Source organism: Lipomyces tetrasporus, assembly GCF_029532465.1.
Source record: "Lipomyces tetrasporus strain NRRL Y-64009 chromosome Unknown POJ06scaffold_8, whole genome shotgun sequence".
NCBI lineage: Eukaryota > Fungi > Ascomycota > Lipomycetes > Lipomycetales > Lipomycetaceae > Lipomyces > Lipomyces tetrasporus.
This window is the reverse complement of record NW_026611603.1, coordinates 785051-806294: the sequence shown is the minus strand read 5'-3', so window position 1 is coordinate 806294 and position 21244 is coordinate 785051. Positions and strand designations below refer to the sequence as shown.

The 21244-nt window shown below is 48.9% G+C and overlaps 9 protein-coding genes across 9 annotated transcripts; 5 read left to right on the top strand and 4 right to left on the bottom strand.

Moving 5' to 3' along the window:
• Positions 1 to 563: 563 nt before the first annotated feature.
• Positions 564 to 2761, bottom strand: POJ06DRAFT_277209 (uncharacterized protein; the record flags this gene model as incomplete). Its single annotated transcript, XM_056189705.1, has 4 exons — positions 2456 to 2761; positions 1643 to 2395; positions 1301 to 1593; positions 564 to 1256 (listed from the first exon to the last, which is right to left on the bottom strand). Exons 1-4 carry the CDS (start codon positions 2667 to 2669, stop codon positions 564 to 566), a joined length of 1953 nt encoding a protein of 650 aa, XP_056042251.1. The 5' UTR covers positions 2670 to 2761.
• Positions 2762 to 3008: 247 nt separating this feature from the next.
• On the top strand, positions 3009 to 3772 carry POJ06DRAFT_277208 (uncharacterized protein). The gene is made up of 3 exons (XM_056189704.1): positions 3009 to 3020; positions 3077 to 3246; positions 3302 to 3772. Exon 3 carries the CDS (start codon positions 3376 to 3378, stop codon positions 3637 to 3639), a length of 264 nt encoding a protein of 87 aa, XP_056042250.1. The 5' UTR covers positions 3009 to 3020; positions 3077 to 3246; positions 3302 to 3375; the 3' UTR covers positions 3640 to 3772.
• Positions 3773 to 4036: 264 nt separating this feature from the next.
• On the top strand, positions 4037 to 7537 carry POJ06DRAFT_142391 (uncharacterized protein). The gene is made up of 9 exons (XM_056184535.1): positions 4037 to 4154; positions 4268 to 4437; positions 4501 to 4565; positions 4634 to 4939; positions 4992 to 5292; positions 5342 to 6510; positions 6566 to 7150; positions 7207 to 7341; positions 7393 to 7537. Exons 2-9 carry the CDS (start codon positions 4317 to 4319, stop codon positions 7453 to 7455), a joined length of 2745 nt encoding a protein of 914 aa, XP_056042249.1. The 5' UTR covers positions 4037 to 4154; positions 4268 to 4316; the 3' UTR covers positions 7456 to 7537.
• Positions 7538 to 8473: 936 nt separating this feature from the next.
• POJ06DRAFT_142375 (Oxysterol-binding protein-domain-containing protein) lies at positions 8474 to 12690 on the top strand. The gene is made up of 4 exons (XM_056184534.1): positions 8474 to 8643; positions 8755 to 8816; positions 9022 to 12312; positions 12574 to 12690. Exons 1-3 carry the CDS (start codon positions 8612 to 8614, stop codon positions 12285 to 12287), a joined length of 3360 nt encoding a protein of 1119 aa, XP_056042248.1. The 5' UTR covers positions 8474 to 8611; the 3' UTR covers positions 12288 to 12312; positions 12574 to 12690.
• On the bottom strand, positions 12616 to 13988 carry POJ06DRAFT_258033 (uncharacterized protein). Its single transcript, XM_056188222.1, has 2 exons — positions 13279 to 13988; positions 12616 to 13226 (listed from the first exon to the last, which is right to left on the bottom strand). Exons 1-2 carry the CDS (start codon positions 13573 to 13575, stop codon positions 12816 to 12818), a joined length of 708 nt encoding a protein of 235 aa, XP_056042247.1. The 5' UTR covers positions 13576 to 13988; the 3' UTR covers positions 12616 to 12815.
• A 364-nt stretch (positions 13989 to 14352) lies between these two features.
• Positions 14353 to 15255, top strand: POJ06DRAFT_239663 (uncharacterized protein; the record flags this gene model as incomplete). Its single annotated transcript, XM_056186052.1, has 1 exon — positions 14353 to 15255. The coding sequence occupies one exon, from the start codon at positions 14353 to 14355 to the stop codon at positions 15253 to 15255; it is 903 nt and encodes a 300-aa protein (XP_056042246.1).
• Positions 15256 to 16330: 1075 nt separating this feature from the next.
• On the top strand, positions 16331 to 19146 carry POJ06DRAFT_296567 (mitochondrial carrier domain-containing protein). The gene is made up of 2 exons (XM_056190553.1): positions 16331 to 17053; positions 17108 to 19146. The coding sequence occupies exons 1-2, from the start codon at positions 16445 to 16447 to the stop codon at positions 18677 to 18679; spliced, it is 2181 nt and encodes a 726-aa protein (XP_056042245.1). The 5' UTR covers positions 16331 to 16444; the 3' UTR covers positions 18680 to 19146.
• POJ06DRAFT_258028 (uncharacterized protein) lies at positions 19147 to 19923 on the bottom strand. The gene has a single exon (XM_056188221.1). The coding sequence runs from the start codon at positions 19798 to 19800 to the stop codon at positions 19231 to 19233; it is 570 nt and encodes a 189-aa protein (XP_056042244.1). The 5' UTR covers positions 19801 to 19923; the 3' UTR covers positions 19147 to 19230.
• Positions 19924 to 21128, bottom strand: POJ06DRAFT_213037 (Pre-mRNA-splicing factor of RES complex-domain-containing protein). Its single transcript, XM_056185477.1, has 2 exons — positions 20798 to 21128; positions 19924 to 20745 (listed from the first exon to the last, which is right to left on the bottom strand). Exons 1-2 carry the CDS (start codon positions 21063 to 21065, stop codon positions 19988 to 19990), a joined length of 1026 nt encoding a protein of 341 aa, XP_056042243.1. The 5' UTR covers positions 21066 to 21128; the 3' UTR covers positions 19924 to 19987.
• Positions 21129 to 21244: the final 116 nt, after the last annotated feature.

Genomic DNA, 21244 nt, shown 5'->3' with positions numbered 1-21244 from the left:
GTTTGTTTGTGTCATAAGCTTACCCCAGGAGGCCGTCTCGGCGACCGTCTAGCTCGGTTTCCCAGGCGACAGCGGCGTCGACCGAAGCGGCCATATAATTGGGGCTAGGCCTCTTCTACTCAAACATTCACTGCCCCAAAATTGCAGTGCGATTATGCAAGGGAAATAAAGCTGTCAAAGCGTCTGTTTGAACAACAACATATGCCAAACGTTTGGCGTTGTTCGTACTCCGCTCAGTCTAAAACACATTCGGACTGAAGGCTGGTTTTAGTTGGCTGAAACACCAGGAATACGTCGTCGGACTGAGAGTCAACTTCACGGAGTACATTGGTTGTCATCTATTGAGGTGGCAGCCTCGACTATGGTGTTACCCCTGAAACCTCATCACATGGATCGACGGTGCGGCTCAGCACTGACCCTGACCCAGCACGCCTGTTAGGAGAGTTGTGGCCCCAACTCTAAATAGACAACAATTTGTAAGAATAACCCATGCATCTCAAGTTTCCGATTTCTTCTCGGGAATTCATCATTATTCTTCCAGTACATCAATGTCAGGTCCGCTGCTACACAAAGCGACCAGTATCTTTGAGATTATCAATCATGCTTAGCATTCTTGTCTGTGTTCCTTTCAGCAAAATATCAAGTCGGTGCCATTTGTGGTTGTCGTCGCCTTTATATCTAGACCGGGCCTCGTCGAATATCTTTCTTCTATCGGAAATACCTTTATCGACGACTTCCATCAATGTGTCAGCAATGACGCCATCATTCGTCTGACTGGAGCTAGTACACTCAGCTCCGGAATTCGCGGCGAGAATTGTTGTGCCTGGAGCCGGCTGTCCGCTTGAAGTCATTGTGCGAGTCCTTGTACCGGTTGCGGTTTTCCGGACTTTGACCCACGTTCGCAACAAGGCCTCCACGATTAGAGAGACCTTGACGACGTCCTCTGCCTGGCGCTGAACTTCTGCGGCATGAGATCTGATCGGACTTAATTGCAAATATCGAGAAATATATTGCTTGCCATTCTCGTAGCTGTAGATCCAGTTCTTCGGTAGCTGGGGGCAGTGCGTCATGATTTGGAGTAAGGAGTCACATAATAAGGCCGTATACTCTGTCATGCTACTTTTCGCAAGTTCTGGCGCTTCCAGGAATAGAAGGTATGTCTGTAGTGGAAGATCACGAATGTATAGTGACAATTCACGGAAGAATGACTGTCGATCAATACAATTTGTTACGGAGGCCAGAGCATCGTAGATCTTCTGCATGTCAGCCACCGCATGCATTCAAATCAAAAAAAACTTACCAGTCCTAGCGCTCTCTTCCTCATTTGAACAGCCCCGGCATCTCCATAAGGATGTATTTGGGAGTTGTTGTAAATTTGACGCCCGTGATCGGCGACTGTCCTCGATTTGCTTTTCTTATTCACTTCATTTGGGTAGATTGGATGGAACTGCCGCATATCGACCTCTGAATTATGGGAGAAAACCGATGCTACAGCGGCTTTCCATCTCACATTGTACTCTTCAAGCTCCAATCCTCGGAGAAATGAATAAATGAGCGTTTGTTTCAATGCAACATCTGTCTCTGCTTGATCGACTGGATACCATCAGTAATTGTCCTAAAAGATATAATAAGACGCGCATACCACTATTCTCGACTATCTTGACCGCATCATTCCAATCCCTCTCCAAAATATCGAGCAGAAATCCTATGACCGTTTTCCATATCGGCCATCGAGCTTCCAGTGTTCGGCTACCATCACCATCGCCGTCCTCATCAGCATTCCGAGACATTGACATTCCATACGCAGATGCACATCTGAATCCCCATCCAAAAATTCTCCACAAATTCTGCTCGGCGGTTTCCCACAGCATTTTCAACCCTTTGGCCCTGATAACTCCATCGACGTCTTCTCCGTCGTCTAATGCATGCTTTCGACTACCTCGAGGGCGTCCTCTGCCTCTGTTCTGCGTTGTTTTCATCGACGATTCACTCTCTGAATCTTCATCTGAGTCCGCAAAGCCTTCATATTTTACCTTGCGCTTCTGCCGCAGAGTGTGTGTACCCAAGGTCTCACCCGATCTATCGATGATAAATATCTCATAAAACCCCAAATCTCTTATAGATAGTCCAGATGACAAGATTTTTGCAATAAGCCGAGCCGACGTTGTGCTTATAGCAGTTCCCTCAAACGTAGTGTCGGTAGATGTCGTTGTTCCCGCGTCAGGTTTATCCAAACCGATGGTAGACAATCGGGGTCTCTTCTTTATATTGGAAGTAGTAAATTTCGGATTGCTGATAAGTGTAAAAAGAAGGCTGAGTTGAGGAGGAGTCGGGATAAAAGCCTCTGGAAAATGTGACGATAGGAGCATCTCGAGGTATGAAACGCCATATTCATCTAGTAGACGTGTCAGCATTGTGCCTGCAGCAAAACAAGGCACGCGTCCATTTGACTCACAAAGTTCATCTTCAAACTTCGTCTCTGCATGATTTAGGCATTGTGAGACTTTATCAGAATCTCCAATAGTCCAGACCCTCGTTGGAAGCGGAAGACGCTTTTTGTTGCCATTTTTTGTCTTTGACGGAGACGATAGCAAGTACACTGGTGACCTGGAAGTTAATCTCTTATTGCTATTCTCGTTTGCTTCGCCCTCATTGACCTCAGGAGACATAATTGTGGTTATAATTCGGAAACAAATTATCAACAGATAATCGTCTTCGCCGCTTCGATGCGACTTTTGACGCGTCGAGGTAGTCGAGGTTGTCGCTCGCGCCGCGCGTGTTAATGGATGTTCCGAAGGAACAGTGTTAGGTTTTAACTGAATATATTTTCTGTATTCCCTATGGGTTTGGTTTTGCGTGAGGATTTTCTCTATCACATTATGTTCCTGTTTGTCTATATATATTATGTATATATACATATATACATATGAGAGGCCAGCTTCTTGGAGCTGGCCGCTGTTGCTTGTGACCCATGGCCAGACATTTTTGTGTATTTCTGTCAGGTCGGCCGTCTAATACAAGTAAGTGTGCATTCCTGACGGGTAAATTGGATAACCCTAACCTTCTCGTGCTATAGGTGGTGCGGTACTACAAAGTAAAACTGTGTTCCAAACTAAGCATCCCGATAAAGTGACTTGGGTGCGAACGCTTGCGATAATTAGCAAAGTTCGGCGAAGTGTTATTGGCAATTTGACTTGACATATTTTGTCGCTTTGCACGACATATTAATCGGGGTCAGGATATACAGTGAGTAACCAGATGACAAGCTTGCCTTGCGAATTGTTCTAAGCTGTCGTTATAGCCGTTCCATCTGACGAAATCACTGGATTAGTTCATGCCTGCAGTTTCAAATCCAGGAGTATATTTAATTTAGCCATGTCGTATTTCAGAGTTCAGTTACACAGGTCCGCCATCGGATTGAACAAAAAGACAAACGAAATCCTGAGAACCCTTGGTCTCCGAAAAAGAGGAAGCGTTGTCTACCATAACATAACCGCGCCAACTGCGGGAAAGATTTTAGCTGTCAAGGAGCTAGTTCGAGTGACACTTGTCGATCAGAAATTGACGAAAGAAGAGCATAACACGACCATGAAATCAAATCCTGGATACTATGTGGTAAAGGAGGAAGGTCATGAGTAGTAATCGAAGCTTACGGATGAACGGATAACTTCTTTGTCGGCGTTTGTATGATACAATTAATGGTTGAGTTTGTGTAATAGGTTAGAGCAAGTTGTACATAAATATGACATCTGGTTGAAATTTCCACCTTCCCGTGAAGAACGAATGACTCCTTACATGTCATAGTGTCAGTTAGCTGTTTGGTGTAGGCAACATTATTACTCAGGCTACGATATGTCTTAGTAGTATTATGTCTTGGAGATTTATAGTGTAGGTGGATGTATTCATTTCGCGAGATTGAGTGATTGTCTCTGGACGAAGGACAATGACGAACTTGCGCACGTCAAGACCGTCAGGGCGTTCGGCTTGACGCTAGGGCTTTCGACGCCGAACACCATTACAACACCGCACAATTGAACAGAATTCTAGTACATCTCTACTCGATTTCATAATCTCGAACTTTGCCTACTCTGATTGGAAAGGACTGTGTATGTATATTCCTTCATTGTAAATGGTCGGAAAATCATTGAGAGGAGGTAGGCTTCTTGCTCCGGGTTTGCGATCCAGCTGTAATCGTGGGCCAAGCGGGAAGGAGGTGGCCGAAGATTACTTCTTTATCTAATGGGAACTAACTTATTTTATGTAATAGCTATAGGTGCTCACAAAAGTACATCAAGCTGGCGCGGTAGAATTATGTCATGGCGTCCACGGACGATCCTCCTGTAGCGCCTTATATCTTGCAGCCTCTGCTGTCTGATGTGTTGCTACTGTCAGAGGAATCAGAAGGACCTGTGGAAATAACATGTGTTGAGGCATGGCGTATGTGTTACTTCTGTTCAATACGGTGTTAGTGTTGTGGCATCTAACTAAGTTGTTGGCCAGATTCGAGTCTATATCTAGGGACGTCGTCTGGCGAAATTCTCCATTATTTCCAAGATCCGACATCGGTGAGTCCCAGAGCACATGCCAATTTCTCTCTTTTAGTACAAAGAAAATCCGCTCATTCGTGACAAAGAACCTACCCAGCTACATGTTCGCATCGCGACAAGTGGTCCATCCATCACGGCCATATCCGATAAATAGAATTCTCCTACTCCCAACCGTGTCACAAGCTCTAGTATTGTCGCATAACTCCATCGCGTTTTTCTCATTGCCGGAATTCTCCCCATTAGCTCTTGGGCGTATTCGAGATGTCAATTCTATGTCATTAGATTTGGACAGGATTCCAGTCAATGCCGGAGAGGAGGTCCGGGTCACAGTATTCACCAAGAAACTTATTCGGATAGTTAGAGTAAGAGAGAAGGAGTTAAGATTAATCAAGGTATGCACTTTGGAAGGAAAGCTGCATTACCAACTGTGATTAACGATAGTAGGATATCGACTATCCTTCGGCGCTTGTCGGAGTTCAAAGATCATCCATGGCACTAGTCGCCAACGAGAAGACGTACGACCTTATTGATCTCAACAGTGTGCAAAAAATCCCCCTTTTTGCGATTTCCAGCAGTCCAGACGAGGACGCTCTTCTTCCTCCTCACGTAGCGACAGTCACGTCTGGCGAGTTTCTTGTTTGCAGTGGTACTTCAAAGGATGAACCGGCGGTTGGATCTGTTATCAATCTGGATGGAGATATGTCTAGAGGAAGTATTGTCTGGAACGGCTATCCTTCGGTCATTGGTATGTACTTCTGTTAGACTCGTTGGCAGCGCCTAACAGGTTGGTCCAGCCGTCGAATACCCATACTGCGCCGCTATAATAGGAAACGAGCTTCAGTTCCACTCTCTTCAAACCCAGCAACTATTGCAGACAATTCCGGTTGCTTCACCTCCTAACCTTTCCACAGTTTCTACAACGTACTCTATGCCGTTTCCTCTCTTAGCCGACAAATTCGTCCTGGTCCCATATTTCGACGACGTCGATTCACCTAGAAGAGAAGAAGAACGACAAATTGCGTCGCGACTGGCAACCGTATCTTCTTCACTTTTCGTATTTTCGTCGGAGTTAGGCGTACAGTGCCTTGTTCCTGCACCAGCTTTACTACATCTAGATGCATTATTCGAAAAAAGCAAGATTGACGACATTTTGGAAGCCATAGACCGGAACGAAGAAACGACCGAGCGCGCGTTTCACGAGCTTATGTATATTCGGCAAAAGCTGAGTTTATATTACTTTGAGCAGGGCAACTTCGTCGAAGCGGAGCGGTATTGGAATGAAAGCAATTTTGATCCACGGATTGTTATAGCCTTGTTCAATCAAGATGACGTGAAGGGCGTGCCGTGGTTATATGCTGGCGTGAAAGAGTCGTTAAAGATGCCTGAAACGGAGCCGACGCTTGAGGCGCTGATGGTTGCTAAGCATTATCTCGCAGGATGGCTTGAGAAAAAGGGGTTTGAGAGTGTGACGGATGCTAAGGAAGTGTTTCATTCCGTCGAGGTAGCGTATTTGCGTGTTCTGTTGAAGACACCAATGACTACCAAAGAGGAGATTTACAACTTCACAGACTCAACGGTGGATGATGACTCGTTCCCTGAGTCGGTGAAGTTGCTCGAGGAAGCACATAAGTATTTTGCACTTTCACGTTTATACCAAAGTCGCAGGATGGTGGCAGAGGTCTGCGCAACGTGGCGGAAGATCATCTCAGGACAGTGGGAAGACTCCGAATTAACTGATGGCGAACACAAGATGATGGAGTATCTGCTACGGTGCAAAGATGAAAAAATAGTGTGGGAATATGGGCTTTGGTTGATGAGACGGAGCGCGGAGCTTGGGGTCCAGGTATTTATAGATGACCGGCGGAAAACAAAGATCAACGCTGCCAAACTCAAGGATGAGGTTCGAAAGGTTGGCGGTGAGGCGTGGAGGCTGTATCTCGAAAATATTGTGTTTATCCAGCAGGTAAGATTTAATCCATGAATCAAAGGTTGTGAATCTGAGCTGATTGAGAGGATAGCACTATGAGTTTGCCAACGAACTAGTCCTATTGTACACCAATGATGTCATTGAGGTAGTTGAAAGCAACGAGGAGGCGCGACAAGAGATCATCAAAAGCTATCAAGAATATCGTGCACTGGCGCCACCAAAAGTTGCGTATACTTTGTTTCTCGAAGACCAGAAGGCGCAAAGTAAGACGCAGGATGCTATTACTATGCGGCTAAAGTTTTTGAACGTTCTACAAAGTAACGTCGATTATGATGTGCAAGAAGTTTTACGGCGAATAAAGCCCCACGAGGACTTTTTGATCACGGAGATGGTTATTCTGTACGGCAAGCTCTCACTTCATCATTCGGCTTTGCATATTCTATGTCACTCATTGGCAGACTACGACACCGCCTTCGCGTATTGCTTGTACGGCGGCCATGTGATCCATGCCGACGACATGCCCACAGTCGTCACGACGTCTGTAAACCCTGATCAGCAAAGAGAGTTGTTCAAGCTACTTCTTATCGAGTTCTTAAAACTCAGGTCGACAGAGGATCGAATAAAGTGCACCAAGAGGCTGCTCGAAGGCTGGGGAAATCTTCTTGACTTGCAGTTCGTAAGTAGTTCGGCCAACCATAGTCTGGGTACATGATTGCTAATAGTACGCCGTAGGTTCTCCAAACGATTCCCGATTCTTGGTCAGTGGAGCTTATCAGTGGGTTTTTGATTTCGTCAGTCCGAGATCTGCTCAAGGCTAAGAGAGAGAGTTCCTTAATGCGTGGTCTGTCCCGAGAGGAGAACTTCAGGGTGAGTGTATTCCGTTCACGATGGGCCGGACGGATTTCTAACTATAGGCAGGTTGTGAGCGAGTTGATGGATAAGATTGAGGAGGAAGGTCCGGTAGTTGAGCGGCGGATGTGAAACGTCTAGTTACAAGACACATTTTCGGCTGGGAGGGTCCCATTTAATTATGTCTGATTTCAGCTTTTGGAGGTATGGCTTCGGTTGTTCATTATTATATTTGTATATTGTTCATTAGTTTGCGGCGTGTGTCTGTTTTTGATGCATTGTGTGTATAGTATGTATGTGTGGAATGCATGCTTGCAGTAGTTCAAGGACCGGCTATTTCACTTGTATTAAACGGCCACAAAACCCCGGATTTGAACTTACGAACAAAATGCCGAGATCTGGTGGTTCCATTCTGCATGCCATCTGGCAAGGCCAGATGACAAGGGGACAAGGCTCAGCGCACAGCCACTCCCCTTCTGATAGAAGGGCGACTAGCTCGCCCGAAGTTCGAGTGGCTCTGCTCGCATTTTTGACCACTTTAGTGCCGTCACGATCAGGACGGTAGAAATTGCGCATGAATTGGCGGAGCGTATGTTTGCAATTGTCGGAGACGCTCTCGGTTTACTGGGCCCCTGTGACCTATCTGACATCTGAGCCGCTCAAGTACGCAATCAATAGTCACGTGCTCTGTCTCAGTATGGTCGTATCGCTCGCTCGCTCAATACGTATAAGAGCGAGCTCGGAGAGTGCTTTTAATTTGAGAGAGTACCTTAGCGATGGGTTGGCCCCTATGACGTAATCGTTAACATGGTGATGTTTCGAATTAAATGACTCGGAATTAAATGAGCCAAACTCCCGAGGGTCTCGTACCCACAATTGACAATCAAAGAAGTGGACCAGGCCGGCGCCGACCGAAGCACAAAAATACCGTTGTCTTCCAAGATTAGCATTGTAGTTTTTGAACCGCTCAGTTTCGAGTGTGTCCTTGGCTAGGTTAATAAATTGTCGCATGTGAGCTAACTGTCTGCACAAGCTCAGTATTGGTTCGGCGGTGATGTGCCGTCGAGGCGACGTTGTCAAAACGTTGGGTCTGGTGCCGGTTTATACAAGGGAAGTATAATCTGTACACTTGCCGATAACTTAGTCGCTTTCACCCCTCTCACCCATCCGTCCATTCTGGCACCGATCGTCGCCTGGTCCTGCTCTTCCTCGTCTCCGGAAAGGCTCGTGCTATCCGCGCCTGTTCTGAGGCTCTAATTGCCGATTTCCTACTCCCCTGTTCGTGAACATGTCCGCCACTGACGTATCCCGCCCGGCACCGTAAGTACATTTTATCCATTGCTGACCATATCGTCTACGATCTACTTATTTTATCACTACCCACAAGGTCAAGCTATAAGTGCAAATAGTAACGCAATTATTTTATTCTAGTGTGCCGCGAACGCGAAGCTCGTTGAGTATGTATCGTCGGTCGACTGCCACGGCCAAGAAAGGCAAGTACTTCGTCTCTCGTTAACAGATTGGTTTGCAAAGACGACGACGAGATAGATTGCTTTTGACCGACTGGAACTGCTACATTGCCGACGGCATTACAGACTGTGGATTGCGGTCCAAACGAAGCTATCTTTCGATTTCTAGCTACAGTTATTTGCTATCTGCCTGGCGTCACAGACGAGTGTTAACAATGCAATCTCTCAGGCACCCTCGAGGATTCCATCCGGACATACAGGCTTCTTGAAGCACTGCGATCGAATGACACCTCATATCTGTCGAGACTTCTCAATGTCGCGAGCGATAAGAGCAGTACGTCGAGCGGAGTGTCCGCCGCAACCGGCGCTCCAGCAGAGATAACAAATAATCTGCTCCATCTCGCTGTTCAAGTCGCCTCGCCGTCTACGATCGAATATATCCTCGCTTCCGACTCTCACATTGACATCAATGGCGTTGATTCGGACGGCAACACGCCGCTACATCTCGCAGCTGCCCAAGGCCGAGAAGATATTGTCTCGCTGCTGCTCAACCGGCCGGATATTAACGACACTATTGCTAACGCCGCGGGAAAGCAACCGGTCGAGCTATGCCGATACCCTGAGCTCGCTCAGGCGATGCAGGTCTCACGCGCCCAGTTTGTCGAGCAGGCTGCGTCGGAGATGAAGAGATGTTTCCAATCAGGTGCTGTCACGGGCGTGGAGCGCTTGCTGTCGAATCCGAGGACCGCGGCTTTACTTGACATCAACGGACAGGACCCAGACACCGGATCTACGGTTCTTCATGACGCGGCCCGTGCTAAAGATGCCACGATGGTCGAGTTCATTCTAGATCACGGCGGCGATCCATTCAGGCGTGACCGCAAAGGGAAGCTGCCTGGTGACGTAGTCAAGGACGAAAATATCAAGAAGATTCTGAAAGCGGCTACCAAGAAACAGTCTATCATGACCGGTCAGCCTGCCAATGAAGCGCCGCATATGAAGGGCTATCTCAAGAAATGGACAAACTACACTGGTGGATATAAGCTACGATGGTTTGTTCTCGAAGGCGGAATTTTGTCATACTATAAACATCAGGACGACACCGGTACAGCTTGCCGCGGGTCGATAAACATGCGCATCGCTACTCTCAGGCTCGATTCATCTGAAAAACATGGATTCGAGATCATAGGCAAGGGCTCTGTTCGGTACCATCTACGCGCAAACCATCCGGTCGAAGCCAATCGCTGGGTCTGGGCATTGAGCCAGGCCATTCAGCACGCCAAAGATGACGCCAAGAACCAACAAGCGGCGAACAAGCAACAGCAGCTCGCTGGCGACTCGCAGTCGTTCTTAGCATCATCTACTTTAGCCGACGATTCTGCTTCAAGCCGTTTCACAATCGCACCGAGCGTTCCTGCCTCGGCTGTTGTCAGCATCGGCAATGGCGGGAGTGTGCCCGGAAGCATGGTGTCGGACGACGAGGATATCGATTATGACGACGATGACGACTCACAGGAGCACAATGCTATCGAGCCCCATAAAAATGAAGTTGGCACGACTTCGCATTCGTTGGGAATGGAGATTAAGGTCTTGCAGGATATTTCGGCCTCCATTGCTGACGAGCGGGATTCCTTGGCAACCACGCACCCTCGAGTTGAATCCGTTTTGGCGTGTTACGATACGTCGTTGAAGTCGCTTAAAAATCTACTGGACGAGCTTCTGCGACAGACCGCTGATCGCGAAGCGTATTTCAAGCGGCGAGCGGAGAAGGAAGCGGAGCTTCGCAGGATTTGGGAAGAGAACATGCAGAAGTTGGCTGAAGAGAACGATGTAATTGAGGAACATCTTCACGATGCAGTTGAAGAGAAGAAACTCGCACGGAAAGCGCTGCGCGAGGTACTCAGTTCGGGCCAGAGCGAGCCTACGTCGCCGGGAATGCCATCGTCAGGCGCGTCATCACCCCTGACCGACTTGGAGCGGATGCCGAGTATTAGGACAGCGCTAACGACCACGAGACTTAGCGCGGTCTTGTCCGAGGATGATGACGATGTGTTCTTTGATGCGATTGACAATGAGACGGCAGTGGCTGAAGCGCGCGGTGAGCCAATCAAGATGGCACCTGATGAGGAGGAGGAAATCGTGGAGAAAGAGATGTTTAATGAACTGCACCTGAAGAAGCGGGACGAAATTATCAAAGATGGATCTTTCCACGGATACGAGGACCCGCCACGCACGCGCCTGAAGCTTGCTGAGGATGACCGACCGAAGATCAGTTTGTGGGCAATTTTGAAGAGCATGATTGGCAAGGATATGACGAAAATGACGCTTCCCGTCTCGTTCAACGAATGCACAAGCCTGTTGCAACGCGTGGCTGAGGATATGGAATACACCGATCTGCTGGACCAAGCTGCGTTGAAGAAGGACTCGTGCCTGAGAATGGTGTACGTCGCTGCGTTTGCGGCGTCGGAGTATTCTTCGACGATTAATCGGATAGCAAAGCCGTTTAACCCTTTGCTGGGAGAAACATACGAGTACTGCCGTCCAGACAAAGGCTACCGATTCGTCGTAGAACAAGTATCCCATCATCCACCCATCGGCGCAGCGTTGGCAGAATCTGCGCGCTGGGACTACTGGGGCGAGAGTGCTGTGAAATCGAAGTTCAACGGGCGGTCGTTCGATATTAATCCCCTCGGCACGTGGTTCCTCAATATTCGACCAGTGACTGGTGGGCAGGAGTTGTATACGTGGAAAAAAGTCACGTCGTCTGTGGTTGGGATCATCACGGGAACACCAGTTGTCGATAATTACGGCGAAATGCTTATTAAGAATCATACGACCGGCGACGTGTGCAAGTTGAAGTACAAGCAACGCGGCTGGCTCGGATCCGGCGCATACGAGGTCTACGGCACCGTGACTGACAACGCGGGCAAACCACGCTGGTGTGTCGGCGGGCGCTGGAACGATAAGATTTTCGGTCGAAAGTACCAGGACGACAACGGCGACAGTCTTGTCATGCTGAGCAGGGAATCCAACCGGCCGGTGCAGTCGAATGAGAAGCCTGCAAACGTGAGCACGTCGCCGTCGTCGAATGTGCCGTTCTTGGTGTGGGAGAATCACCCGCGCCCGTCTGCGCCGTTCAATTTGACACCGTTCGCGATCACGCTGAACGCAATCCCGGACGGACTAAACCCCTGGCTGCCGCCCACCGACACGCGCCTCCGACCGGATCAACGAGCGATGGAAGACGGCGAGTATGATGTCGCGGCCAAGGAGAAGAACCGACTAGAAGAGAAACAGAGGGCGCGGCGGCGGCAGAGAGAGACTGAGGGATCTGTGCACCAACCGCGGTGGTTCCGGAAAGCCAAACACTCGGTCACGGGCGACGAATATTGGCAGTTTAACGGCGAGTATTGGAACATACGGGACAAACTGGGTCGGAAATCCGTCGAGTCCAAACAGCGGCCGAAATGGCCCGGTGTGGAAGCTATCTTTTAGAATCGCGATCGCACCGATGAAGAGGGTAAGATAATATTGAGAGTTGTGTTTTGGGTTTCTTCTTGTTTTGGAGCAGAATTGTTGTTGTTTGGATGCGGTTGGTTTATACGAGAGATATAATTGGAGGAAGTGTTCGATAAGAACTTATTGCTTATAGACGAAAGGAAGGCTTGTGAACTACTTTTTGATAAGTTATATAAGATTTTCCCAATTACGTACTTTTTGTTTTTATTTGTTGGTTCCGCTTTGCTAATTCGTTTTTACTTCATCATGCTTATATTATTAGTTCTCCACTTTTGTTTCGACTATATAGTATATACAAGAACAATCACAATGTGAACGTATCTACAGATTCCAACACGCAATTTCATTTACATGATGAAGTCCTGGTATTTGAAATTGCAGAGACGTTATCGACGATGGATACAAGTAATTAATGACATAAGAGGTATTAGAATACAACCTGACCCAATAATGATACAATCCATTTTCCCGCATTCGACGGTTCCAGTTCGATAATGTGCCAAATCATCGGAGCAGAATCATGCCGGACGAAGACTTCGTGCCGGCTTGTGTTAGTTTTTGTTTTTGTTTCGGCTTCGTGTTGTTGGCGTCGGCAAGGGACCAAGTCCCGGCTGAAGCGCCGGTTTTCTTGTCGGGTACGCAAGTTGATGAAGGTCTAGCGTCGGCGGCCAACGGCTGTGCTTTCGGTGCCAGTACAGCGCGATCCTTTTTGGTCCTGGTGCGGATACGGGGATTTTGCAGCGACGTGTTTTCGCTTGCAGGTTTGTGTGTGGGTGCTTTCTTTTTCAGCTTTGCGGTCGTGAGTGATGATGTTGACTCGCGATTGGCGCCATGCTTCCGTGGGGAGGAGGAATTCCGCAACGATGTCGGAACCGGCATCGGAGACTCTGGTATCGGCGGCTCAACTAACGATGTCTACATATCATTAGGCTTTTGGCTCGAACACACGCTCTCTAGCGAGACTTACATCGGGGATATAATACTCCACAAACGCGTTTTCCGGCGTCGCCGGACTGGACACAAAAATCTCGCGCAACGGCATCCTCCTTGCCGAGCTTGACAATGTGGAGTACACTGTTTTCAGAGCAGAGTGGCGCGTGCCGGCATGTTCGCTCTGACGTGATCCTAGACCGGCAGTAGGCGTTTGCGACGAACCGTGCTTTGAATTCCGGGAGGTGGAGAACGAAGACGGCGGGATGTTTTCCTTATTGTCGTCTGCTGCGTCGTGGTGGATTACAAGTCGACGGAGGGGTGTATGTGGCATGTTGCTGATGTCGCTGTCCAGATTTACTCGTCGCCGAGATTATTGTCGGTCGCGTGCGCGTCTTCTGGCAATCCTTTTGATCGAGAAAGAATAAGTCGTATTTTTGACGTCAGCATATAAATAGGTCTCCGCAGTTACAAGTAATGCGCTTCGCAAGCAAATGGCAACTTCGGGTGGCTGTCTATCGATTTCCCGTCACGAAGCAAAGCTTAGGGACGCGCACTCGAGAACGAGACTAGACCCAGATCGGCAAGGATGTTTATTTACACTTTTCTCAATTAGTCCATTCCGGGTTCTGCGCCAAACGGCACGCTACTGCGTATATTTCAGTCGGGAAACTTTATTCGTGTTCGGTGGCCGGTGCGTTCGAGACCTGTCAATAGGCGCACGCGCCTCGAGGAGGGCATTTTCTAATCTTTGTTGTGTTTACCCCTACCCCCCCCCCGGGTCGAGTGCTGATACCGGCACCGGCACCATTTGCTTCTTCCTGTTCTTTAGTTTGCTGCTTTAGTGGCGTCGAGTTGGTTTGACAATAGCAAGAACTCACTATAGATTGCATTGCATGAGGGTTGAAAATAGACGACGATACACACTTGATTCATATACCAGGCAACAGAGTCAGTAATTGTTTGGAGCAATTCTCGAATAATTCGAGCCAATTCTAACAAACCGCCAGTACCAATGCCGTCAAATACAGGAGCTTTCTATACCTATGAATCGTTACGCTTTTTCCGCCCACGCCATAAAAGCCGGCATTCGTGGGCGCCGACGACAACGATGTCGGACGTTTCCACGACAACTGTAGTAGCAGCCGCTCCACGGAGGACGCCAATGTTGGAGAGATACAGTTGGCGGATGAACAGCTATTTGTCGTCCTCGGCTGCGCCTCACTACCCTTCCGCGATAGCTGGTGGTGCACCGGACACAGATTCGCAAGCAGGCGCTGGACGGCCACAGTTTTACTCGCGAAGATCGTACCCGGTGCACGGCGGCAACTGGGATACAATCCTGCTCGACGACGCAGCGATCGATACCGGCGTGGCCTCGAGTTCAGTGACACCAAATCCGTCAGACACGGACAACATGGCGCGGATAGTCGGCGCGTACTGCCTGTGGACCGACAAGCAGAGCCGGTGCGACGTGCAGAAGAATGAGGAACTGTGCTTTGATGAAGAGTATATCCCGAAATCGAACGTGCTCGAGGAAAAACGGGCATGGGATCTATTGGAGATTGACGATGTCAGCGGACACGATGCGGAGGATGGAGTTGTTTGTACGTCCGGGTCTGATGCGTGGAGACCGCTGGTAATGCGCGAGATTGAGTATCAGAGAATGAGCACGGCTAGCTTGTCAGAAGGAAGTTCGAGTAATGAGGAGTTGGACGATGATGATGTAGATCGGTATTATTCGTCCGAGACGAGTGCGAGCACGCCCGAGATTGCAACGCCGGATGATGATCGGGTGCTGAAAAGCGTGGAGCCGAATATGCTTGTTCGATCGTTGTCGCAGCTTAAGAGACGGTTCAGTAGAAGGAAGACGTCTGCAAGTAAATGGTCAAGAGTGCCATCGACTCGGTACTCTTCGGAACCCATCCGGGAGCATGAGATGAGTGGGACGAACAAGTTTCAGGGCGAGAACATGGAAGATTATTTTTCGCTACATAGATCAGCGGGGCAGTGAATATAGCCCCGAAGGCGATAGATGTGTAGCGCGTCGCTATGTATGAATTGCATGGAACTGCAGCATTAGAATTATTTCATTGTTGTATGCATGGTGTTGTGTTGCGTAATGGATTAGCGGTCGTGAATATACGGCTCAATATGTGTGCATCTGAGAATGATCCAGAGTCAAATATTCCAGAACCGTAGCACATGTTGCTGCTGCAGATACCGCGGCCGCCATCGAACTTGTGTTGCGAATCTACGAGTGAATTGAAAGTGCAAGTTGGTTATGGCGGCGGAGTGGCCTCAGGCAGGGGACCGCACCTGAAGCGATATGGGATCCAAACAGGCACACATATATATATAATATATATATGTGCAAGATACATACTCAATACATATCAATGATGCGCAGAATGATGTGTGGGTTGACGTGACGTGACGTCACGGGATGAAGCCGAGCATTGGGGAGAACTCACTATGACGATAAGCGGTTATATGGAGTATTTTCGTCTTTGCCTCGGAGCACCTCCGATGATCGCAATTGTGGTGCGCGACATATTTACTACATATGCAATACATGTATACGTACACAGCATATTTTTACACATTTTCAGCAGCAAGCTGCTCTATATAGAACCCGCGCTATATTATATGGCGACTGCGGGGTTGGACAAACTGCATTTGTGGTGCAGCGTGTCCGAATTGTCCCGAGTCAGTGTCGATCCGTGATTGTGTAAATTGCACCTACATAGCATATTTACTGCCCTATTCAATGTCAATTCTGTGTGACTTCGGCTTTTGACGTTATGGTTATGTATTTCTAACTAAATATACTGTGGACTATCTCTCCCGTTGTATCCGGGAAGCACGCGGCGCGAACCACCACGAAGACTATACGGGCGAAAGGGGCTGCTCTCAATTGTGCTCCCGGCTCCCCGGTGTGCTCGGTCCCTATCTGCGTTGATCCGTGGCGGTTGCAACCCTACCTGCAAGACCATGGAGCATTTAAGCCACAACTACAGCGCCTACTAGTGGCGGTTCCGAAAACACTTCCCCGCCTGGAGCGAGGCCCTTTTTTAACTATCGCCGCCAGCGACCTGAGTTCGTTCGTTCGCCCCACAAAATTTTGTGAACATATCGGACATATTGTTTCCTACCCGTCCTTTCCTCCTCTCCTCTCCATTATAATTCTCCTCTTCTACACAATGGACGCCGTCTCTGCTCAGACTTCGGCTCCTGTTCACGCCGTGTCTGGCGCTGGCGTCAGTACGTCCCAAAACGAGTTTGCACAAGTCGAGTCGACCTCAAACCCTCCCCCGCGGACACCGTCCTCATCGCCGTCCTCCTCCTCGAAATCTCGCGCGCTAGCGACGTTCCGCGCCCACGCAAGCGGTCTGCTCGACGGCGAGCCTCATATGACCCAGGATGACTTTGTTAGTGCTGTTGCTCCCGCAAACGAGGACTACCACAAGATCGCACGTGAGTCATACGCTGTCCTCTTCTCTGTCGCCGACCGCAGGCACCGAGGCCTCGTCTCGTTCCAGGACTGGGAGTTCTTCGAGGGCCTGCTCCAAAAATCCGACGCTGAGTACGAGATCGCGTTCCGGCTGTTCGATACCGACGGCAATGGCGTGGTTGACTACGATGAGTTCATCGACTACTACAACAAGAACAAGTCCGACGACTCCATTCCCTTTGATTGGAACTCCGATTGGGTCACTCTCTATATCGGTGATAAGAAGAAGCGCCATTCTATGACATACCAGCAGTTTGCCCAGATGTTGCGAGGTCTGCAAGGAGAGCGCGTTCGACAGGTACTACACGCAAGATGATCTAGCAATTATCTCTGCTTGTCTAACTCATTCCAGGCGTTCCATTTCTACGACAAAGGCAACACTGGCTATATCGAGCCTGAGCAGTTCCAGACGATCATCGAGAAGACCGCGAAGCACAAGCTCTCCGACCGGCTACTCTCAAGCCTCCACACGCTCTGCAACATTTCGACTTCGAACAAGATATCCTACGCTAACGTGCGCGCCTTCCAGAACGTTATCCGCGAAACCGATATGGTCGACGTCATTGTCAAGAACGCGTGCGCCAAATCACCCGACGGTAAGATCACTCGTCTCGACTTTATGAATGAGGGGGCCCGATCGACCAAGTTTTCGCTATTTACGCCAATGGAAGTTGACGTCCTCTTCCATTTCGCATCTCTCGACAACAAGACCGGCAGATTATCTCGCGAAGATTTCAGACGCGTGCTCGACCCGTCGTGGCAGGACCCCGTCACACTGTACACGCTGGCGCAGGCCGAGAAGGTCGAGGCTGCCAAGAACGCGCTTCACGCACCCGTCCATTTTTTGTCTGAAGTTTTCGAATCCGCGTATCATTTCCTGCTCGGGTCCGTCGCCGGCGCGTTCGGTGCGACCATTGTCTACCCCATCGACCTCGTCAAGACTCGCATGCAGAACCAGCGATCAAAAGTCCCCGGCCAGCTGTTATACAAGAACTCGTGGGATTGCTTCAGCAAAGTCATAAACAGAGAAGGCTTTCAGGGGCTCTATTCCGGCCTTGGCCCCCAGCTTGTCGGCGTCGCGCCCGAGAAAGCCATAAAACTAACAGTGAACGACTTTGCGCGGGGGAAGTTCACAGACGACAACGGCAACATCACGCTCCTAGGCGAGATCATCTCAGGTGGTTCGGCGGGCGCGTGCCAGGTCGTCTTTACGAACCCGCTCGAGATTGTCAAGATTCGGTTGCAGATCCAAGGCGAAGTCGCGAAGTCGATCGAGGGTGCACCGAAACGGTCGGCCGTGTGGATCGTTCGCAACCTTGGGCTGTTGGGATTATACAGGGGTGCCTTTGCTTGCATGATGCGAGATGTGCCATTCTCAGCTATATATTTCCCGACCTACGCGCATCTCAAGAAGGATTACTTTGGCGAAGGACCCAATAAGACTCTGGGGATTGGGCAATTACTTGTTGCCGGCGCCATCGCCGGTATGCCGGCCGCGTACTTCACGACTCCTTGTGACGTTATCAAGACTCGGTTACAGGCCGAAGCCCGGGCCGGCCAGACGCACTACAAAAACATCGCACATTGCGCGACAACAATCATGCGTGAAGAAGGCTTCAAAGCGTTTTTCAAAGGCGGCCCTGCGCGCATTATGCGCTCGTCCCCGCAGTTTGGATGCACGCTTGCTGCCTACGAAGTACTCCAGAGTATGCTTCCGCTACATGGCGGCGGCAAGACCGAGGCTGGTCACTCGATCCCGTCAGGCGAAGCAAAAGAGGTACCTCCTGAGAAACGACAAGTGGAGTATTTGCGAACTCGAAACGCGTTGAAAATATTGTTGGATATTGACGACAATTTTGGAAAGCCGAAGGTTGCGCCATTGAAAGAGTCGTGGAAATTGGTGCCTGGTTTCACCGCCAACTAGGGAATTCTTTTTGTGTTTTACTTGTCTTATATACATACATTCTCAACGACGGGTTTCGCATGGTCAGGGATAGGCTGCAGAAGTTTCTGGATATATTTATCTGGATACAATATGTCGAATCAAATCGAGAATTAACAGTTGAAGCAGCAGGACAAATGGCGGCAGGCATGGCTTATCATAATACATCTAATTTGGGACCGGAGAGTATAAAGGATATATATTCATTTGCTTATATATGCGCATTTAGATATTTTTCATTAGTTTTAGTGGTTCAAGAAGTGCTGAATTCTAAGTATCTTGCCATCGTTGAGTTTGCTTTTAGGCGTTTAGCTTGGATTGTGAGGAGTGTTGGGCTTCTTATTATCCCTTCCATTCGAAAGTGACCGGTATGCAATGATTCAACCTAGGACATCCCGTATACATAATCTAATTACTGACCACCACCACCACCACCGCCGCCGCCAATCATGAACACCAATAACATGGGCACAATAAACATCCAATACTTTTGAATAAACGATTTATTCTCCTACATTCTCATTAGCCATCTTCTACATCTTACCAACCAACCACCAAATACATCCAAGAAAAGTACTTACTTCCAGTGCTTGTTTTGTATTTATCACAGGGGCTTTGAGAATAGCGACAGGGCCGCTGTTCGTCGGCAGAACGCGCACCTCTGCGTCCGCCACTTTGGCGCGCTGCGTCATATTTTGTTTGTACGTGTAGTCGACATGCCAAATTTTGCCTGATGGTGTCAAATGGAGAGAGAATATATCTTTCGCGCCACCAGATGTCGGAATGTGCTTGATTGTACTATTAGCTTGCCGCCATCCTCGCACACATTGATCACTCATGCGGGAAAGACTCACGTTGGTTAATGCTTGCCCGTTCACAATGACAAGGTCACTCGTGCCTATTGATTCGTCGGTGAAGTCAGACGGTAGGACTTTCCCGGTCTGTTTGTAAGGGTTGTAGGTGAGTTCGACATCGTTGGTGTATGCAGTTGTTAGCGACTTAATTGGGATTTTTAGGTCTGGTGCATCGGTTGTGTCGGGGTCGGCAGAGGCACAGCGTATGACAGCCAAGAGGAGGATAATATACGAGATGCCTAGCCGCATTGCGTTGCTGTGCAGTGCGATATTGGAACTTCGTGGTGAGCTTGTGAAGAAGAGTCGCTGCCGGCTGAGATGGAAATCCGGTGCGGCGTCAGCGTTATGTTGGCACCATATGGAAACTGAACCATATAAAGTTTTCAAGTACTTTCTAATAAGTTAGTGTTTAGCTATTTTACATTGACTACAAATATCAGTCCTCATCATCTGACGCGTATACATCTTCTTCCAATTTCTTTTCCTTTTCTTTTCGTCTCTTGTCAAGTACTCTCGCCTCGAATCCATTCGACCGATCAACTCCATCCCACCGGTGCCCAGGTGGAATATTAAACCGATTTGGCGGAAACGCGCCCTGGTAAACCTTCAGACCCGTAGCACTAACTTTCTCCTCCTTCTTTTTCGATAAAAATCTAGCAGCGGGGTCTTCCCAAATTTCCTGCTGCTTCAATTCATCATTCAACTCCTTGTCATGCGCATATCGATTCAACGTGGCCGCACCCGCATCGTGCAATCTCTGATCCTCCTCTTTCCGCTGAAGCTCTTGGACCAATCCTTTATTCAATTCTTTCTCCTTCTCCAAAGCCTCAGCCTTTTTCCTCTCCTCATCTAATAACTGTTGTCGCATTTTGGCTTTGTACGCATTGATATCTATCCGTCGGCCAGACGCGTCTCGGTACACGACTTCGGCATTTTTGCCTGATGTTCCGCTCTTCTCCATTTTCTCGAACTCCGCGGCGAGTTTCTTGTCGAGCGCAGCTTTGACTTGGGCTGCCGTCTTTAGGCCGCCTGCACGTTCCGGCCGGTCCTCGGATAGTTCTTGTGATCTGGCCCTGCTGGTCGAGCTATCTTGATCCTCTTCCTGGACGACGATGTCGTCTGGGTCTTTTGAGGACGAAGCACCAACTTTTCTCCAGCCTGCGCTTTTCCTGAACCGACTATCTTCAACTTCGACTACAAAATCATTAGATCTTCCTCTTCATCATATAGTACATCATATCCTGACCTGTCACCGGCGCATCTTCACCGCCTTCAATTTCCTCGTCCTCGCCATTGTCATAGCTTTTCCCGGCCAATCCCCACATTTCAGCGTCATCATCTGCGAGGATAAGTCCGTCTTCGGTCGCCACATGGTTCTGCTTCCTGCCATATTTACTGGATTTGGCCAAGGTGCTGCTGTCTTTGTCTTTGCGTTTCCGTTTCTTGTGGTGCTTGGTATCAGTGGGGGTATCGGCGGTTAAATACTTTGCGGCGAGGTAGTCTAGCCGGGACATTCTTTTCGGTAGCGCTTAATCGTTGTTGGTCCTGATGGTGTTTGATGATGACAGCGAAGTGATGGTGTAGACCCGCGTGGTGGCGGTGAGCAGTAAACTTTTAATGAGGTGGCGATACAAGTTGTCAATTACCATTTCTCGTTATAAACGTTCCATCACATTGCGAATATGCAAAATAT

What these genes read in the sequence shown, in the direction of transcription:
- POJ06DRAFT_258028 (XM_056188221.1), bottom strand. Translation starts at nt 19,800, where the DNA reads ATGCGGCTAGGCATCTCGTATATTATCCTCCTCTTGGCTGTCATACGC.
- POJ06DRAFT_277208 (XM_056189704.1), top strand. Translation starts at nt 3,376, where the DNA reads ATGTCGTATTTCAGAGTTCAGTTACACAGGTCCGCCATCGGATTGAAC.
- POJ06DRAFT_142375 (XM_056184534.1), top strand. Translation starts at nt 8,612, where the DNA reads ATGTCCGCCACTGACGTATCCCGCCCGGCACC. An exon ending in GACGTATCCCGCCCGGCACC is followed by an intron (nt 8,644 to 8,754) that starts GTAAGTACATTT and finishes ATTTTATTCTAG; the next exon opens with TGTGCCGCGAACGCGAAGCT. An exon ending in GACTGCCACGGCCAAGAAAG is followed by an intron (nt 8,817 to 9,021) that starts GCAAGTACTTCG and finishes GCAATCTCTCAG; the next exon opens with GCACCCTCGAGGATTCCATC.
- POJ06DRAFT_213037 (XM_056185477.1), bottom strand. Translation starts at nt 21,065, where the DNA reads ATGTCCCGGCTAGACTACCTCGCCGCAAAGTATTTAACCGCCGATACC. An exon ending in TGAAGATGCGCCGGTGACAG is followed by an intron (nt 20,746 to 20,797) that starts GTCAGGATATGA and finishes ATGATTTTGTAG; the next exon opens with TCGAAGTTGAAGATAGTCGG.
- POJ06DRAFT_296567 (XM_056190553.1), top strand. Translation starts at nt 16,445, where the DNA reads ATGGACGCCGTCTCTGCTCAGACTTCGGCTCCTGTTCACGCCGTGTCT. An exon ending in AAGGAGAGCGCGTTCGACAG is followed by an intron (nt 17,054 to 17,107) that starts GTACTACACGCA and finishes AACTCATTCCAG; the next exon opens with GCGTTCCATTTCTACGACAA.
- POJ06DRAFT_142391 (XM_056184535.1), top strand. Translation starts at nt 4,317, where the DNA reads ATGGCGTCCACGGACGATCCTCCTGTAGCGCCTTATATCTTGCAGCCT. An exon ending in AGGAGTTAAGATTAATCAAG is followed by an intron (nt 4,940 to 4,991) that starts GTATGCACTTTG and finishes TAACGATAGTAG; the next exon opens with GATATCGACTATCCTTCGGC. An exon ending in CCCGAGAGGAGAACTTCAGG is followed by an intron (nt 7,342 to 7,392) that starts GTGAGTGTATTC and finishes AACTATAGGCAG; the next exon opens with GTTGTGAGCGAGTTGATGGA.
- POJ06DRAFT_258033 (XM_056188222.1), bottom strand. Translation starts at nt 13,575, where the DNA reads ATGCCACATACACCCCTCCGTCGACTTGTAATCCACCACGACGCAGCA. An exon ending in TGGAGTATTATATCCCCGAT is followed by an intron (nt 13,227 to 13,278) that starts GTAAGTCTCGCT and finishes AATGATATGTAG; the next exon opens with ACATCGTTAGTTGAGCCGCC.